The 19,517-nt window shown below is 43.3% G+C and overlaps 1 protein-coding gene across 1 annotated transcript in view; it reads right to left on the minus strand.

Moving 5' to 3' along the window:
• KIF5C (kinesin family member 5C) overlaps positions 1-19,136 on the minus strand; it is a 548,720-nt gene extending 529,584 nt beyond the window's left edge. Inside the window, exon 1 of the mRNA XM_086957253.1 lies at positions 18,629-19,136. Coding sequence (XP_086813379.1) covers positions 18,629-18,754 — 126 coding nt within the window. The 5' untranslated portion in view covers positions 18,755-19,136. The remainder of the gene's footprint in view (positions 1-18,628) is intronic.
• Between the last annotated feature and the right edge of the window lie 381 nt (positions 19,137-19,517).

Genomic DNA, 19,517 nt, shown 5'->3' on the forward strand with positions numbered 1-19,517 from the left:
GGTCTCCTCCCTCCTCCCTCCCCACTTCATACCTTCATCTCCTGCCGCCAACTTCAGGAATGTCACTTCGACTGTCTGGGAAAACAATGTCATCTCCATCTTGTAAAGGAGCAGGCTAGGGACTGCCAAATTGAAACCCCCAGGCCTCCGTTATGCTGGCACACTCATGCACATACTACACTAGCACATACATAAACATGTATAACTTACATTCGGGATGTTAGCCCAAGGATTATGGTTAGCATATTGAAACAGAACTTTACACCAGTGGGGACAATACTCCAGTGACAACGTTAAAAAGAGCTGGTGATAACCATGGATTCACGAAACATGATAAACTGCTCCACCGATCTACATACTAATCCTGCGACGGGGCTGGTAGTCCACCGTCAGTAAAAATGAGAACATGCTTGGTGGGCCTCTCCAGGTCACAGAACAGGGCCAGGACCTCAATCACGTTAAGGTAAAGCATGGGCCTCCGAGCATACACTAGATTATTGTGAGGCTTGTGCCAAGATCAAAATCTGGGATACCGGATAATCACGGTCTTGCACTCAGGACTAGGCAATGTGACTGTACACCTTAGAGGGGACATTTCCACTATGACAGTATGTTCAGACAATATTAAGTTTTCCTACATTAATATAGCATCTCTTAAGGTCTTTTCACTCTGTACATGTTTAGTTAATACCTGTAAATCTTATGGTTTGTGGGTAAAGTTAATGAACGACAAGACCCGATGTCCACCTTGCTTCGGGCAGACTTGTGCTGTCCTGGAGAGGAGCGCTGAAGCCTGAAAAGCGGACAGTGGCTAGGAGCCCATAACATGGGATAGGAAATGTGACTAGGAAGAGCAGTTGAGGGGCCTGTAGACCTGGTGAGGAGCCCCTCTAGAAGAGTTAATAGAAAAAAGGGCCAGTCAACCGTAATACCTAAAGTGGTGGTACCTTAGGGCATATTGGTATCTTAGGAACTGTAAAAGGCCTCCTCACCGCTGACCCTTGCTTTTTGCAAAGCACATCTAAATGACTTCCCACTCACCAGTGTCAGTCTCCCTTCTTGCCTTTCCACTGCTTAACCACAATTCCTGCAGCACAGCTCAGTTCACCACATAACAAAAAAGAAACTACAGTTAATTGCCTTTAGCCTCTTGACCACAGAAGACCTCACCAATGCTGCAAACTCTGGTTTGTAGGCTAGCAGAATCAACAGCAGACCTTGGTCCTCTTGAATAGCTCTGTAGCCAATCGAGCTGAACTGTTAACAACACCTAGAATACAGGTATATTCCCAAAGAAAATCTAACTGCCTTACAGAAAACCCTTCATTAACGAAACAGGCTTTGAACTAAGAGATCTTTCTAACTTCTGGCCAATAACATTGTTTTAGATAAAAAGTTAGGAAGATTGAAAGATGTCCTTTAAGACCAACATCTACATTGGATTACAATCATGCATGCATTGTTAACTCCCCCTTCATGCCGAAACCACTCATTATCCTAAACTTCTACAGAGATTTGACAAAATCAAAGTGCAGGGAACACACTGGAGCAGTTTGAATGTCTTCTATTAAGGAGATCATCTCACTTTATCCTTTCAGGTCGCTCCTTTCAATTCACAACTAATGCACCTAACAGTTCTACCACCTCTTTAACATTTTTCTTGTCTCTCCATCAGACAATCTCCTGCAATCTGAACTGTTTCTGGTATTCATATAAACCACAAATATAATGTATGTATAGAAAACCAACTTACTTTGACTCTTACTTAAATAAACATTGCCTCAAATTGTCAAATAAAAGTTGAGCTCTAACCACTGCAAAAAAAAAAAAAAAAAAAAAACATGCACAAACTGAAATATTCATTTAAGGCAAATGGATCAAGCAGCAACCGTCAAGAATATAGCCTCTTCAATCAGGAGCACCATCAAACAACTGTGCCCAAGTGAGGAATCTAGAGATAACAAAGGACTCCAATCTTTATCCAATTGGGGTTGCCCAATATGTTTCAACTCCAAAGTTAATAATAATAAATAATCCACATTTGTAAAGCGCACAATCACCCGTGAGGGTCTCTATGTGCTGGGGGCCATCGGGAAGATTAAACAAGCTATTGCCCAGAGTCACATGGTGCTGGGCTAATCTGCCGCCGGTGCCGGAGATCGAACTGTGATCCCCAGATTCCGGAGTCAGTCACCCTAGCCGCGGCGCCACACCTCTTCCACTGTTTGAGAGTTTGAAACGTCTTTCCTTCCACTTGGCTAAAACTAAAAGATATCTCTGCCCCCATTACTTGAAGTGCTTAACTCGCTCCACTTGCTGAATAGGTTAGTCGCCCTCCTTCCCCCCGAAGATCAGGTCTAGGTGCGCCCCTGATTACAATGTTCAGTATTGGGGTAGGGAGTAGGGGCAGAATTGGGCATGTTTGATCACTTTGAGAAATAGGAACCGTACATTGCTTACTCTACTGCCGTCTCATATAATGTATCCTTGAAACCATGCTGTGGGTGCAGCAATTACCTGCAGTTGCGGGTGGTTAGTAAGACCTGGAGGAGAGGTGGGGGGGTAATTTGTATACATTATATACTGGAAATGATGAGCTGAGTGTAAAAGTATGAAACAGTTTTTTTATTGTGTGTATGTAATTATTTTAGGGGTTTATAATTTAGGCTTTTGAATTTACCTCCAAAGTGCACTTTACTTCTCACCTTTGCATTCAAAGCTCTCTGACCGAGAGCAGGGGTGGCTGTCTGAGGGGGGCAACTAAAGAAATACTTTAAGTCAATCAAGAAATCCCTCTCTTTCCCATCAACTTCCTCTATTATTGTGGGGCAGACCGTGCATTCTAGGGCAGCATAGGTTAGGGCTGGAAAAGCCTTCAACTTTGCATACCCCGATGAAGATGTTCTCCACAAAACCAAAACACCCTGCTCCTTGGCACACACCTAAGAACTCAACCAAAGGTAACAATCCAGCTGCCACCAAGAGGCAAAATAAATTATGACTGATGATTTGAAAGAACTGAAAATGTTCACTCTCTCTACAAGCAGAAATATCACTGATTCCAAACTCACTTACTACACAAATAAAATTGATGTCCGCAACTGAAACAAGGTACTCTTCATCGTCATTAACACTGTCTCCATTCTATGCCAGATCTACCAATCGCCAGCACTTTCAACAAACTGGTACTCTCGGGTGCTGAGTAGTATCACTTCTGATTTTTTCACTTGCGAGTACCAGAATTGCTCCAAAACTAGAGGAGAGTGCTGGTACTCATTGAGGCCAGGCTAGGGATCCAGTACCAATGGCCATGTACTCATGTCAGCATTTGCAGCAGTGGAGAAATGCCATGCATCCTCAACTCTCACTCTAGAGACGATGAGCCTCAGCATGAGCATGAGATCATCTCACCACTGAGAGCACTGGATTGTGGGAAGGAAGAGGTATACCAGTCAATGGAGCTGTCCTCATTGGCTTTCCCTTCCTTCCTTGAAAAGGCAGCATCCATGTCTCCAGGCTCCATCTTTACCCTTCTCTAGCCAGCCATGAGGACTAAGAACCAATGTTTCAGCTACGGGACCCTGGAGGAGCCTTTTAGCTTCAGCTAGGACATAGAACCAGTCAGGAGTACCCAGCACAAGATTCTTACCTGTATGATAGTGTGACCCTACAGGAGCCATTAAGGTCTAGCCAGGACTAGATTTGTTTAGAGCTTGTTCCGCCAATGCTAGCTAGGACCTGAGCAGTACCGAATTGTGCCACCGACGCTACCTTTCAGTCACCCAGAGCCAGCCAGGACCCAAAGAGTTACCAAGGCTGAGGATTCTTAAAGAGCCATCTGCCTGTAGATCCTCAGTTAAATCCCAAGAGGGTAAAGATATTAATGTGTGACATTAGAGCACAGAGCTGATAGCTCCAGGAAGATCCGTGAATGGTGTACTGGAGGGTAGTCAGAATTACCAGTGATTCATTTGTGCCAGTGCTTTCAGGTGGTCCTCATCCACATTCCTTTTTTAAAGGGACCAGGATTTGTCACCATCAGATTTTTACCCAAGAGTGAGAAACTTAGAAAACAGAAAAGGAGGAGGAAGCAAAAGATAGGAAAAACAGTGACAAAAGAGAAAGCAGGGAAGTAAAAGGAGGTTGGTTTGCATGACATGAGAGGGCAGGACACTGCTAGAGATCAGGGTTCAGAGCTGCATACGTCCACAATCCAGTTCTGAGTGCGGGTAGGAGATCAAATGGCAAGTCAAGATTCAGCAATGAAGTCGGTTTGCTGGGTAGAGTACAAAATGCTGTGCGCTGCGGAAGGGCCAATGTGCAGATTGGTGTCTTTTTTGGAAGCCAAAGCATAGTCCCTGAAGTGGCTAAAAGAATAAATGGCAGGAAACAAGTTGAAAGAGCAGGAGGACATATACGTTCTGCATTCATGTATTGAGGGGGAAGTTATAATAGGGAACCAGAGCAGTATAGAAAATACAATCTAGTGCTTACCATGACCTTATAGGTGTAATTCACTCAGGACTAAGGCATCTTATCCTGCCTGTCTCTCAATCCAGATCCCCGCATTCCAATCCTTCACCCTACCTACTATGTCTCACAAAGGGTCTGAGTGTCTCATCGTGCTATCCTTTTCAACAGTCATACTTGTTCTTACTTAAGCAGTCCCTTTGTGCCTTTCTTGGTATCTCGTTGCTCCCCTCTAGTCTTGCTCTCTTCCTTACTAAGCTAGCCATGGGTCAATACCACTGACAGGCACCTTACCTTTCCCTTCATCATCCACCATCAGCTCCTGCATAAACTCATCCATCACCTCATCCCGGAGATCTTCTCTGTGAATATTCCCCTTGCACCAAGGCATTTTCCACCCTCATAACTAAGCTATCCCATTAACCCACCCGGTCATTTTTGAATCATGTACTATGCCTTACCTAGTGCGTCAAGTTCATACCTTTGCCTAGCGCTTTTATTTTCCATTTTCATGTCAAAGATTGCAATGGTTGAGCTAAATGAGTGTGCTATACTTCTTTTAATAACAGGCTATTCATGGACTTGGATTTCTTTTAGTATTATTTACTTGAAACTATTTCTAAGCAACACGTGTTATATATGTTCAGCAATTAGTCCACATTCCAGTCACTCCATTTTTATCCTGGTGTAAAATTGTGGTTTGTAATCATTAGAGAAGACACCTTTCTATGCTCCTTCAACCACTATAACCTTGAAGTGTTTTTTTCCTTGTTCCTCCACATTCCTTTAAGGGACAATGTCTTGCCACAGTCATCCTTGTGTGCTCTCTATCCCCTTGGCTACTGATTGCCAGTTGTAGTTTGTCCTCATGGATGTCTCCATATGGGGTCCTGTCCTGTGCTTGAACACCAAAACATGCTAGCATGATTGGTGAGTATTTTGTGAGCAGCAGAGTGCATAGATGTATTGCAGTGTGACAACTATATATAGGGTTCTTTGACAGGGTGGTGTGTTTTCGGTTGTTGAATGAGATCTACATGTTCTTGGCCGAGCACAGTGGTTCTTAACCTGTGGTCCGTGACACCTACTCAGGGGGTCGACCACCGTTTAGAAAATGAAATAATATTAGCAAATGAATATAGTACATATACAAAAAAGAAATTTGTTAAAATGCTCAGAATTTGTAATTGGAAGCTAAACTTCAAGTTGGTATTCTTATCTTGATTTGTGGGAGTATCAAACGGCATCAGATATGGATTGGTGGCATCAATTGAAGCTGCACTGGTATGCACTGACAAAAATAAAACATGCATTTGGGGCAAAAAAAAGACAATACGACATGATTAAGCCTAGTTTATCGCTTTTACTTTTAGAAATAAAACGATATTTTGAAACGCTCCAGCCATCCCATTAAAATTTGGATTTGTTCATATTTTTTGTTTGCAGATTGAATCAAATATTTCATGAGTTGTGTATTTGTTTGATGTACACTCTGTACTGCATTTGTGTTGGGTTTTTTTAGGTTCAAACCGTGCAAATTGTTTAGGGGGGGGGTCCCCAGTTTTCAGTAGGGATTCAGCAAGGGACCACAGAAGTCAAACGTTTAAGAACCTCTGGCTTAGCTGAACAAACACACTGTAGGGCACGGGTCTTCAAACTGTGGGGCGTGACCCCCAGGGGGGCCGTGGAGTGATGCCAAGGGGGTCGCGCCTTCACAGTCACACTTCTGCTGAGGCCCAAGGGCTTCAGCCCTCCTCCTCCCTCATTGTGTGTCTCGATCTGGCTGCTGCTGCAGTGAAACTCGAGCTGCTGGGGGCTCGGCTGGGCAGTGTCTGGAGTCATCTCCTGCACGCTGAGTTTTTCACAGGTCTTTAAAGACCATTTGCATATTTACATGTCTTCGTAAACTTGTTACAGAGGCTTAGTGTTTTTTCCTGGTTCCAGTACCCCCTTGTCCCCCACTCTGCCTGTTCCTTTCATTTGTATTTTACAATTTATTGTTTACTGTAAGAAGACATTTAATGAAAAGGAATATAAAGTAGGGTTGCCAAAAATAAAAGGCCTGCCTATTTTGTTTAAAGAGCCTGGAAAGACCTCCTCTTGACACTAAATAGACTTTTAAATACAAAAGTATGTATGCATTTCTTATGTGACTTTTCTGTCTTTTTTCTCTGCATCAGTCATGGATCATTGAGGCAGCCCTAGAACACAATTAAAAGTGCTTTCTATTTATATTTGCTGTTCGAAGTATGCACAGATAAATGTTGAAAATACAGCTTTAGGTGACTGCTTATTTTTGTACCGACTGGGCCATCAAAATAATCTGCTGGCAACCTCTTCCCCGAAGAGAATTGTGGACATGCAGGAAGTGAGTATGAGCCATAGTTGAGGGCTTCTGTTAGAACAGAGGGGAGATGTGAAAGTTGAATGGGGAGACTGGAGAGGTGGAAGATACAAATAGACAAAAATTTGAATGGAGAGACGAGGTGAATGAGAAGTGCTGAGGGGCAGGGGAGGTGACGGGACCAAAGAGGCCATGAGATAAATGCGAGAGACTGTTAGAGATGAGGGCAGTGAAAAGAGAGAATGGCAAGAGGGGATTAAAGGTGAAGTGAGAGGTTGAATGGGGATAGTTCAGAAGTTGTAGAAAGGGGTGAAAGAAAATGGTCTGCAAAATGAGAGAGGGATCGGGGGTTAGGAGAGAGGGATGGAAGGGAGGGGGTGAGAGGAAAGCTGCATGGGTAAACTGCTTAACTCTGCAAAAAAAACGCCAGGTTTTAAAGGGACCCTGGCTTCTCCTGGCCAGGGCCAGGAGAAGCGTCTAATGTGGCAGCACATATTCCTGCGGAGTGGAAGACCCTTCTCAAAGGTTGACTAGAAATCTTTCTGATGTTAATTTCTGTATTTTGGTTACAAACAGGAACTGATGGGGTGAAATCTTTCCTCAGTGTTACGGTGTGTAAAAAAAGTCAAAATAATGAAGCAATGCTATCCCAAAATACACAGCATCCCATAACATCACTTACATTTTCTTCCCACACAATTTAGTCAAGCCTGTCGCGTAATTTGGTCCTCACCTGCCTCATAATTCTAGTAGCCCTGCCTACAGGTTTAGAAATTTTTGTCAGGAGGGGGTCCTTGTGCCTCAAAATGTTGACATGGGGTCTCAGCATCCAAAAGTTTGAAAACCTCTGCATTAGCACAAATCTGACTTCAGCCCACGCTGAAAAACCAGAACAATTATCATTCAGTGGGTAAAGGGTGCCAGCCTGTAGTGATGAGAAGTCATTTGATTATGTTAATCTCATTTAATAGCGACTGCGTAGCCCAAAGGCCTTCTCCATACTGAGTACATCATTCTGGCAATTGCAGCATTCCATATTGAAAATTCTATGATAGAAACATTCCTAAGGCTATACCATGAAGTATAGCTGAGGGTGCACTACATGGCACCATTGCAAGCAAAGGATACACCTGGACTGCTCAACAGACTTTTACACCTCATACTACCAAAACCTCATCAAAATCCACTGAATATACATGAGATTCACAGACACCACCAGTCTTACATATCCAATGAGCATAACAATTGAACCAAGCGTATACCCAACCTTACCTAAGGGAAGTGCTTTATTTCAGACGTAGTTGCAGGAGAAGCCTACCAGCACTCATTTTTGGTGGACCGTCAATTCTTTATCCTCATCCCACATTGACCACGAGCAAGAGAAGGAAAAGCACACATGGAAAGGTAGTGTATGACAGTGGATGAAGAGCCATGAGGTCAATTCAAAGCTGCGCAGCCTTGGTAGTCAGTGCACTGACATTTGAAAGCACCGGCCACAGGTATCGGAGCAGAGCTTTGGCAACCAGCATTCATTCTATTACAAACAGAGCACTGCCTGAAAGCATATTCAATCATTGGTATTGACTAATGCCTCTCCATCATCCATCCAAGCATGGATATCAACTGCCTACCTTAAGCTCAACCTAACCAAGATGGATTAAGATTTATTCCAAAGAGAATAACACAAATGGAGAACTAGGTTTTTGCCTTCCAGCTTGAACCTTGCTGAATTCACACAACTCACCACTAACAAGATCACTTGGATTTATCATTGAAATCAAACTCTTTCTCTTCAAAAACACCCATCACTAAAAAAAAAAAGTAACTTTTTTGCAAACTGCGACTCATTTGAAGAGTAAAGTCATATCTCCTTGCAAAGGGTTTCAGTCCCTCCATCTAAGCACTTGTCCTATCCCACATGCAAAGCAGTGACTAACAATCCCCACATGCAAAGCAGTGACTAACAATCCTCCACAAAACATAACAACGCCAGCACCTCACATTTCTCCTTCAGTGCCATATTGCTTTCGGTCTCTGAACAGCTAGGTTTTTTAATAAAATTAAGCTGCAATCTCAGACCACTCATCGTAAGAGAAACGTGAAAAGTTGATAATGGTGCATTTCCCAAGTCTTTAGAATCTACCGATCAGGAATCCACCTCCAGTTGACTATGGATAATGAGGCAGGATGATGAGGTGAGAGTGAATTCTCCTGCAGCTTTCCAAATGTTTTCTCCCATTCCATTTTCTTACCCTGGCCGGTGGAGAAAGAAATTAAATCTGAAAAATTAGGAATCTCTTTCTACTGTGGCCCGAAATGAAGTCCCAATAAAAGTCCTACCAAGTTTCAGTTCGTAGGTACAAACTGAAAAGGTCAAGGATGTAGGTGATGACGACAAAGACTCGGTCTACATGAACCCTAAAGAGTCCATAGAAAAACACTCCAACCCATAGCTGGGTGTGCTTCTTCATACCACATAACCGCAAACCCCAGCTCTTTATACACTGATAAAAGGACAATCTATGCAAACAATATACTAAGGATATGTATAAAAATCCTTTGCATTAATGCGGATTCTCCTATGACCTCAGATAACCCGTAAGGATTCTGAGGGCCAGCTACCAAAGGCATAGGGTGCTCATCACACTGAAGGGGAAGTGGTGTACTTCACTGTAGCAGAGACTGTGCAGATGAAATCAATAAAACAAATCACACCGAACCATGAGGGGAACGTCTGCTTCTGAGGCAAAGATCGGGAGCCATGTGCAGAATTTACTAATTCAACACCTCTTGAACCAAATGAGCACATTGTTCCATCCTTGCTATCCACTGAGCCCTCATAAAATCTTAATAATTTTCACACGTGGCAGCTTCAGTGAGTATGTGTGCTGGGGACAGTGGGAGTCAGTCAGTTACTCTGGATATGATGCCGCCATCACCTCATGCTTGCCAAATATGTCCCAACACAGTCCTTACAGATCGGCTGCTTTCCCTAGATCAGGAGACCGTAGAAGAAACAATGGGAACGGCTAGAGTTGGATGGCTGTGGTACAACGCCTCAAAGGCTTCTCTTTCCATCCATTCTTTATCTGAGTGCATGAGCAACATGTTCTCTGTGACAGTCAATGTTCTGCTGGCCAGCAGGGACATCAGTAACTCCTTCAAAGACAGGCCTTGGGTTTCCTTAAGCCTCCCTAGAGGGCCACCATCTTTGTGGCCTCCAGGATTGTCACCAGCTAAGCAGTCATTTTACAGGCAGCCGTGTCACTGTGGAATCCTCTGTTTGAGGGATAATGATTTGAAAGGCTTCTAATCAAGGGCTAACCTGACTACCCCATATGGTCTTGTTAAAAAGTGTGGGGGTAAAAACGTGTTTGCATGTGATGCCTCATCTAAAGCATTGTGTGTTGCTTTAAACACGTATTGATGCTTTGAACCTTATGTATTCAATACCCTACTTAGCATGTTCGCCTATGGTTCTCCTGTTGTGAGCTCCACAAACCTTATCCCCCTTCATTCACTTAAGTTGTGGATGCATCTGCAACAAATCTTGTGTTTTGCTTCAGAAATATCTTAGGAACAGCCTGAAGCAATACACAGCCAACGCAACTGGGATGCGTCAGATGGCGGCAACCTGCGTGGGCCTCTCAGCTTTTTGGCTGGGTCCTATGAAGCAATGCATCATGCTCAAAGGTTTTAGCAGAGATGGATTAGCAAATAGAATGGTGAAAGCACCATCATGGACCACTGCTCATCTGCTGTATAGCGGTAATGCTTTTGTTGTCATTTCAGATCTGTGCATCTAATGAAGTAATCTGGTGCAGTACAACCAACAATTGTGTGTGGATTCAGGTTGGCTACCAAGGCAAAAAAGGCAGTTGCAAAGGATTCTCCAGATCACAAAAAAATAATAATAGTGAGTGGGGGACTTACTGTAGGATCTGCAGCAGTGGTGATGGGTGAAGGCAAAATGGGCGAACAGTGCCCAATGCCACCTACAGCGTTGAAAGATTGCAACAAAGGCGCATTGTACAGGACCCGATTGGATAGGATCCTACCTATCTGAACAAAATAAAGACCTACAAAAATGATATTACAAATATGAATCCAAACAAACAGCCATGGATTAGCTTAATTATAGCACGATAGCACTTTTCTGAACCCTGGTACCGCACTCAATGGGACAGGATCGCTTCCACCAATAATGGTGTAAAAAAGTAAATACGACACTAAGCAGGGGCAGAAGCCCCAAAATATTTGTTGTGTCAGTATCGGTTACCATTATTGTGCAAGAAAGTTAGCCTCAACACAAGTTGTGTAGAATTTCAAGAGAACATAACTCTACACTTACTGAAAGCAGGTATCAGGTCCTGCTTCAAATAAAGGGCACAGTATCAATCTGCATTTTACTTTTTTTTTAAAAACACAATGGTCAGAAAACTGCGGGTAGTTAAGAACAAAAGAAGCACTGACAAATACCATCATCAGGTAACAATCACAAATATTCTCGAAAGACGGACTTCTCCCAAAAAACAGAGAAGCAGGAAAGCCCATTATCACAGTGAGACTGGTATGGCCAGGACTCTTCTCAGAGGGTACCGCTGTGAGTGGGCACTCACACTAAAAGGAAAGATTAATTTCTAATCTAAGTTTGATAAATAGACTTCTTCCACTATAAACAATAGTTCTTCGTGTCCTGAGGCTGGCAGATCTACACTCATACAGGAATAGAGAAACAAGACCCAAAGTGATGTAGGTTAAAGTGCTAGAACCAGCTGGAGGTGTCACACAACACAAAGCAGACCATGGGGGAGCTATGTGCGTGTGGAACTTCTCATGGGTGCTCATGGCAAATAACTACAAGGTAGCCATCCTTTACCTTAGGTTATCATAAGCACCTTATGGTGGTGGTCTCATTAGGACACCGGGGCAGAGAACCATCACTTTGTCTACCCGCCACTGCCAGTAACCAACTGATGGACAACGGTATAGTCAGGCAATCAGCTTAGCTACTGGCTTTTATGTGCCGGCCGTGCTTGTGTGACGTAGGTGTTCAATATGTCAGTACGCAATAGGGTATCAGAAATAGGCAAGGGCTGCGTATTGAGCTGAACCAAAAGGTACGTCATGGGTGTTCCCTTAGTCCAGAAAACGTCTCTCTAGGCCCTGCTGCCACTTCTGGCATTACGATTGTCACTCCTGTATAATGGTAGAAAAACTATTTAAAGATGGCCATCCCAGACATATTGATGCACATCCCTGTCAGCTCACGGCTATCGTAAAATGTGGCTCACATGTCATATATTAAGTGGCCACCTCTGTTTGTATTGGTTATCCATGGCTTCTGACATCTGCTGGCCACCCCACCTGCAGATAGTGTGGGCATCCCTGTCATGTCTGATACATTAGCATGCAAGGCAAAATTGGTCTATGTGAGGCAGTGGTGAATGTGAATAGTAGAAAATAAACTCATGTCTGTAGACCAAACTAGCTTCTTCGCTAAAAAGCTGATACTTGGGGCCATAAGAAGTTTTTTTAGTCAACATCAGGCTCTGTTTAGTGAAAATTATTTTATAAAAAAGAACAGTATTTTCAGAAAATATCAAGCTGATGTTTGAAGGAACAATAGTTAATTTACCAAAATGTAAACAGTTGTATTCAAAGGCATATATGCAAACTGATAAGCTGAGGTTTGGAGATAACACCTTTCATTTCCAAAATATAGTGCTTAATTTGTAAAATAATGAGTGCGGGTACCCAAAGTGCTGCTCAGAAGCTTGTGCCCAAAGTGCTACTCAGGAGCTTGTGGCCAGCGATATTAAATTCAGGGCACCGAATACCAAGGCTGCGTAGTCCTGAATCCACCTCAGGCCCCTGTTAACCTCACTCGTGTAGGTTCCTGATTTCTCCCTTGATGAGTTTTTTCCATCTTGCTCCTTCTTTCCATTTTTGTGCTTTTCCTGCTCTTGCTTTCTGGAAATGAATGTCTGATGAGGAAAAATAAGTGCTGGTCCCCAAAAATGAGAACCTCCCACTGCAACCACCAGCTCAAATGAAGCACTGCCAAAAGACATTAAAAGCGGGTATTGAGGTGCTGAATCATGCAGCGTTTCATCCATTTATTGCTGATGTTACTTTCTTGATGCCAGTGAGCACTTGCTGTTATTCTCTGACTTGGGTGGAGACCTTTCAGCATCTACAATAACATTGTTTTAAGGCATTACAGTAGTGTGAGTTCGGAGCCTGTAAGACTGGCTTCACCTATGATATATCTGTTAGTATTTAAGTAAAATTCCTCACGAAATAAGTTTTTCCCTAAAAAAATCCCTTTGAAATTATCTCTATATGGACTCTACCCACTAACAATTGAGGACTGGATGATCTACGGTGGAGCATAATCAGCCTACAGGTGATGTTAGGGGAAATTAAACGTACCTCTGTAACTGTGACCGGTATGTCGATTAGTACTAATGGGACTGAAAACATAAGGAAACTGACCTATATTTTTGTCTGTCCTTAGTTGGTGGTCTCCACATTAAATTATATATATATATATATATATATATATATATATATATATATGTGATCAAGATCTCAGTTGGTGATCGAAACGCGTTGGTATTTGGAGTGCTTTGGAGTTCTTTTGCAATAAAATGCCTTAAATCACTTTAAAGAAGTTTTGTTGTGCGATCCAACTTCTTTTCTACGTGGAGATATATATATTACCTACTGGCGATAGCCAGTAGGTATATATAGTTAGGATTTTTTCTCTATGGAACTTTTGAAAATTCTATGTCTAATAACTTTGGCGTTTGTGGACGGAATTGGCTGAAATTTTCAGGAAAATTGCACATTTTGTTTCTGAGCAGCCCCTGAAAATTTGGGGGGGGTTTGTCAAGGGGGGGGCCGAGAAAAAAGGGGGGTCCCAAAACGCGTTTTTCCCATGTTAATTTCCATAGGGCGGTTGGCCTCACTTTTAGCCCGAACAGCTGAATGGATTTCCACGAAACTTGGCAAAATTGTAGGGACTGTTAGCCCGATGTGCCTTTGCTAGGTCTCAATATATGTGCTTCAGTGGATTTTGAGAAATTAACGTTTAAAACAAGATATATATCTGTAACAGCGCTCCGGGTAGCGCTCCGGTTCGCGAACTTTTCGCGTATCGGAACTTTGCGAAGCGAAGCTGATTGGCTCTCCGGTGTCTGTCAACATTCTAAACAGTCCGGAGCGGCCGCCATCTTGTCTCTCGGTAGGATCGAGAGACAAGAGGAGGCCAAAACAAACGGGGAAATGAAGGAAAGGGGGCAAGGTAGACCCCTTCTGACCCCCTAGGATTGATGAGGGGGATATTATAGAGCCACGCGGGGCCCAAAAAAAAAAAAAATCCGATTTTTTCGCCGTAGAGACGCGTCTTGGTACGCGAACCGGGCAGCTAACCGGGCAACTAACCGGGAAGCTAACCGGCAGTGTAACGGGAGTCTGAGGAGTAGCTGATTGGCTGTCAACATTGTAAACAGTCCGGAGCGGCCGCCATCTTGTCTCTCGGTAGGATCGAGAGACAAGAGGAGGCCAAAACAAAGGGGGAAATGAAGGAAAGAGGGCTAGGTAGACCCCTTCTGACCCCCTAGGATTGATGAGGGGGATATTATAAAGCCACTCGGGGCCAAAAAAAAAAAAATCCGATTTTTTCGCCGTAGAGACGCGTCTTGGTACGCGAACCGGGCAGCTAACTGGGCAGCTAACCGGGAAGCTAACCGGCAGTGTAACGGGAGTCTGAGGAGAAGCTGATTGGCTGTTATCATTGTAAACAGTCTGGAGCGGCCGCCATCTTGTCTCTCTGTGGGATCGAGAGACAAGAGGTGGAAAAAAAAAAGGTGTAAATGAATGAAAGGGGTAAGGCAGACCCCTCCTGAACCCCTAGGATTGATGAGGGGGCTATTAAAGTTCCCTGCGGGGCAAAAGAAAAAAAAATTGCGATTTTTCGCGGTAAAGGTGCTTCCTGGTACGTTAACCGGGCAGTTAATCGGCAGCGTAACGGGAGTCCGACATATTGTGTTTTTTGAATGTTTGTGCATGTGTGGATTTTGTCTAATTAAGGTTAAAAAAATATATATATATCTTTAAGCGTGTTCTGGCGCGCTTACGTTTTGGGTTTGGTTTGCGCTGCAGAGACGATACGTCACGGTTATGCGATGCATCATGAGGCGTCTCACGGGCTACGTGATACGTCACTTAATAAAGAATATATTTTACAGCTATAGATATTAGCTTTTAAAAAACCAATGAAATTCACAGAAAAAACCATAGGTTATAGACCATATATAGTTAGGAATTTGCATTTACAAAACCTTGAAAATTCAATGAAAAAACCATAGGTTATAGACCATATATAGTTAGGGATTAGCATTTAAAAAACCTTATTTTATTTGCACAAAACCATTGAAATTCCATATATAGTTAGTTGCACTAACTATATATCGCGGACCCGCAATCCACTGCTAATGATGTCACATATTACATCATTCATGACATGGTCAGTGACATCACTGATGACATCACTGATGACATCTCAAATGACATCACTGATGACATCACTGATGACATCTCAAATGACATCACTGATGACATCACTGACATCTCATTTGACATTACTGATTACATCACTGATGATATCATTTATGTGATAATACATCTTCAGACTCTAATATAACCATAGATACACTCAGTGTAAACAGGCACTCACAGACTGTCACACATCCATGGAGTTACTCACACACCTAGTCAGTCATGCAAAGAATCAATCACACCTCCATTTCCTCAACTATACAGTTATACACACCTTACTTATTCAAACATATACTAACACATATTTACTCTCTTATACAATCCTTGATACAAGTTCACAATGATTCATACAGCCACTCACACCTTCACTGGCTCTTATGCACAGTTATTTATATATGTCAACTCTCACATGTACTGTGTTTTACATATGTACTTACTTTGACATGTAGCACTGAGATATCCATTCACTCACCAATACACTCATGCACACAGTCAACCGCCCATACAGCTGTTTCCACTTGCACTTTTGAAACCATACATCTAGTGAATCAACTGCTCACACATCTATGCACAGAGTCATACACCTCCCAGCCACCCACACACACACTCAGTCTCCCATACAAATACTTGGGCAACCAATCAATAACCCATATAGTTACTCATATAGCTACTTATCAACACATGCAACAGTTTACAGAACAACAGACATAATGATGCACAAATTAAGACAGTTTAGTCACTAACCCATGCACTCAGTGAGACACATTTAATCACTCACTCATACAGTCAGTCATGCACCTACTAAATCCTTCATCCAGACACTTATACATCCACTCATTCTTCAATATGTAAGACATATTTTAACTTTACAGAAACATACAGTCACTGGATGTTGTCATCAGTGATGTCATCAGTGATGTCATTTGAGATGTCATCAGTGATGTCATCAGTGATGTCACTGACCATGTCATGAATGATGTAATATGTGACATCATTAGCAGTGGATTGCGGGTCCGCGATATATAGTTAGTGCAACTAACTATATATGGAATTTCAATGGTTTTGTGCAAATAAAATAAGGTTTTTTAAATGCTAATCCCTAACTATATATGGTCTATAACCTATGGTTTTTTCATTGAATTTTCAAGGTTTTGTAAATGCAAATTCCTAACTATATATGGTCTATAACCTATGGTTTTTTCTGTGAATATATATATATATATATATATATATTTTGTTTTAGACATTGACATCATATGAATGTATCAGAACATAATTTACAGTTTCATATTTCTTCTTAAACAGGAATGTTGTATAACATATATAAAAGGAGAAGATGCATGTTTAATGTCCTGAAGAAGGTGGTTTCATTAATTTCACCCACCGAAACGCGTTGACACTCTGTTTTTGGTTCAATTTGTGTATTGTAGAGTCACCTTTTGACTGAAAATTCATACTCTTGCTGCGTGTGCTCTAAGGATTCTTTCAAATTATCGTCCTGATGACAAATGTGTTTATTTTTTAGAGTCTTTTCCTGGTTTTATATGATTTTGTGTATAGATTTTATGAATTCCTAATGTGTATCATGATGTATTTTATTGAATGTTTTTATTAAAACTTTAGATTTTTATCAAATTGAACATGTGTCCCTACAGCCGGTGTAGTTGTGCAACCTTGGGTGATATATTTGTGTATGTTAGTAGCAGTACAGTTAGTTTTGAAAAGTGTTCCAAAGGAAATTATTTAAGTCATACTTGGTGCCCTGTCCCTTTGGTTTGTTGGGCCCCTCTCTCTGTATTTAAGGTGGTGTGTGTGGGTGTACAATGAATGGTGTGTGTATGTTGTGTCTGTGCAATGCAGACTGTGAGAAATATAGTCACTACACATTACTTACATGCATTTATGGACTCAAACAAAATATGTAAATTACCTTTACATAAAAATACTCCCTACATGTCTGTGTACCCCCATATCCTCACTCCGTCAGGGGCCCGCCACTAGCAGACTGCTAGCCCATCAGGAATAGCACAATCGACTCGGCGCAAGACCACCAGGTCGATGGTGGCAGAGTACTGGGAGCCAGGCGAAAGATCGCCATGGGGCGGTCCCCTGTATACAGTTGCAACATCTAAACATGACAGGAAGACCGCTGTTGGCTCAGTAAGTTCTTGGGTCTACCACCCCTGCGGGGGACTGGCGGTCGAACTGGTAATATCTAAATCAGGCCCTAAGGCTTCACTTATGCTTTCAAAACAGAATGAACCTTTTTATCTCTTTATATTTTATTGATTAATACTTGGATAAAATCGGAGCCGTCGTTTAAAGAAGAGCACCAGCCCCGTGCACGCAACAGACGAAGACAAACTAGGCAGGTGCCAGCATTTGACCTTATGTATGGGAGAGGCAGACTGAGCATGCTCAGTGACCACGATGACATCACCTCAATCAACGCTGAAGAGGCTGCACCAGCAGAGAACCAGCCAGAAAATGACAATCAGCGCTGATTACATCCAGCCGCGCAGGTACTGCAAACACACAGAGATCAGTGGAACCGACGCAAACACGAAGCACCCCATCGCACGTGCGACTGCCCTCCGTTCACAGGCGCTGCGCGTTTCCAAGACCTCACAAGGCATTCGTGGACCTGCCGCCGTGAACGCTTAATAAATAAAGAGACACAAATTAAACCCCTCCCCGACGAAACACAACCGAAGCGGCACGTGCCCGTGGCAATCCTTTCCACAGCCTTACCTTGAAGCGCGTTTAACGCTTCGGCATTCATGGCAATCATGCAGATGCGCTGGGGTGCTGGCACAGCTGTTCTCATCACCGCTGCCCGTCAACCACGGAATAATGCAGTGGCTGTCGGCATCCCCCAGCTCTGAGCAGAGAAGGCGGGTTCCCCGCACTCCCCCTGCTGCCCACGCCCTCTGGTACCCATCCAGGATGGGAGATTTATTTAGTGTCGTGATCGCTGTACGAACTGGTGCCTGTTTCGTGTGTTTTTTTCTGACACCAGCACGAGAGCCCGAGGTGAGAAACAGCCCTCGGTAACCCTTCCCTGTAATCACACAGAACAATGGAGGCTAATGCGCCCGGCCACACGTTCTACCACACAGGGAGCTGTCAACGTAGAACCTTGTGCTGAAATAAAAACATAGATGCAGGCATGCCCAGTGATAGCGCACGCGACCTCAAAAAAAGTAAAATATGTGTTCTGTGGTGGTCGATAAAAAAAATAGAACTTACCCCAATTACTACGGTGTCGTCACCTTTAAATTTTGGAATGAATTTATCGCCACGAAGGATCTCGGATTCGTTCAGAGGCCTGAACCTGCACATGACTTTTATACTGCATTCGGCTGGGTCTGCCATCGCGGCTCCGTCCGCTGATAGACGCTGTCTCCAAACTGCAAAGCACCGGCTAGCGCATCAACCTTCCCTTCCCCGCACAGGAAGAGCCGAGCCCTCGCCTCAGCAGCAGCAGCAGGTCATCTTGGACTCGGCGGGATGCAGCACAGCATTGCAGGTGCCTCGCTCTGCAGAGCCCCGCATCCGCAGATCGCAGGCGGAGATAGCGCCTTCGGCAGATGTGCGGCTCTGCTGGATGTTTACCGATGAGGGCGTGATGAAGACGAGCATCTAGTGCACCTGGGTTAGCATTATCCTTCCGCCCTGTTCAGCTCCTGTGCCCTCCCGCGAGCTCTGCCATCCTGCATCAGCCTCCTTCTTCCAGCGCTGTTCCCCAGGGCTTTGTGACTTCACTGCATTACATCAGCCCCTCCCAAACCTCTTGCTGAGCCGTGGGAGAATGCAGGGCGCTGCTGGGAGATGTAGTTCGTAGACGTGCGCGGCTACCTTTCTAAGCAAGAAGAGCGAAAACATATTCATTTTGAAAGGCAGGTCCCATACGAAAGCTGGCCTTTAATGAGGACACTTTTGTTGGATAGTCGTTTCCGTTTTTAGCATTAAAATCAGTGAGCTCTGATGTCAGGAAATATTGCAAACTAAGTTGGAAAAAAGCGTTATTTTTGCATGGGTCAATTGATAAAAAATGTTAACTCCAACGATCTGAAATCCTACTTACGAAGTATTAAATAAATAGCCATCGCTTTTGAAAAGGTTGCACCTCACTTTG

Source organism: Lissotriton vulgaris, chromosome 2_1 (genome assembly GCF_964263255.1).
Source record: "Lissotriton vulgaris chromosome 2_1, aLisVul1.2, whole genome shotgun sequence".
In the NCBI taxonomy this organism is placed as follows: domain Eukaryota; kingdom Metazoa; phylum Chordata; class Amphibia; order Caudata; family Salamandridae; genus Lissotriton; species Lissotriton vulgaris.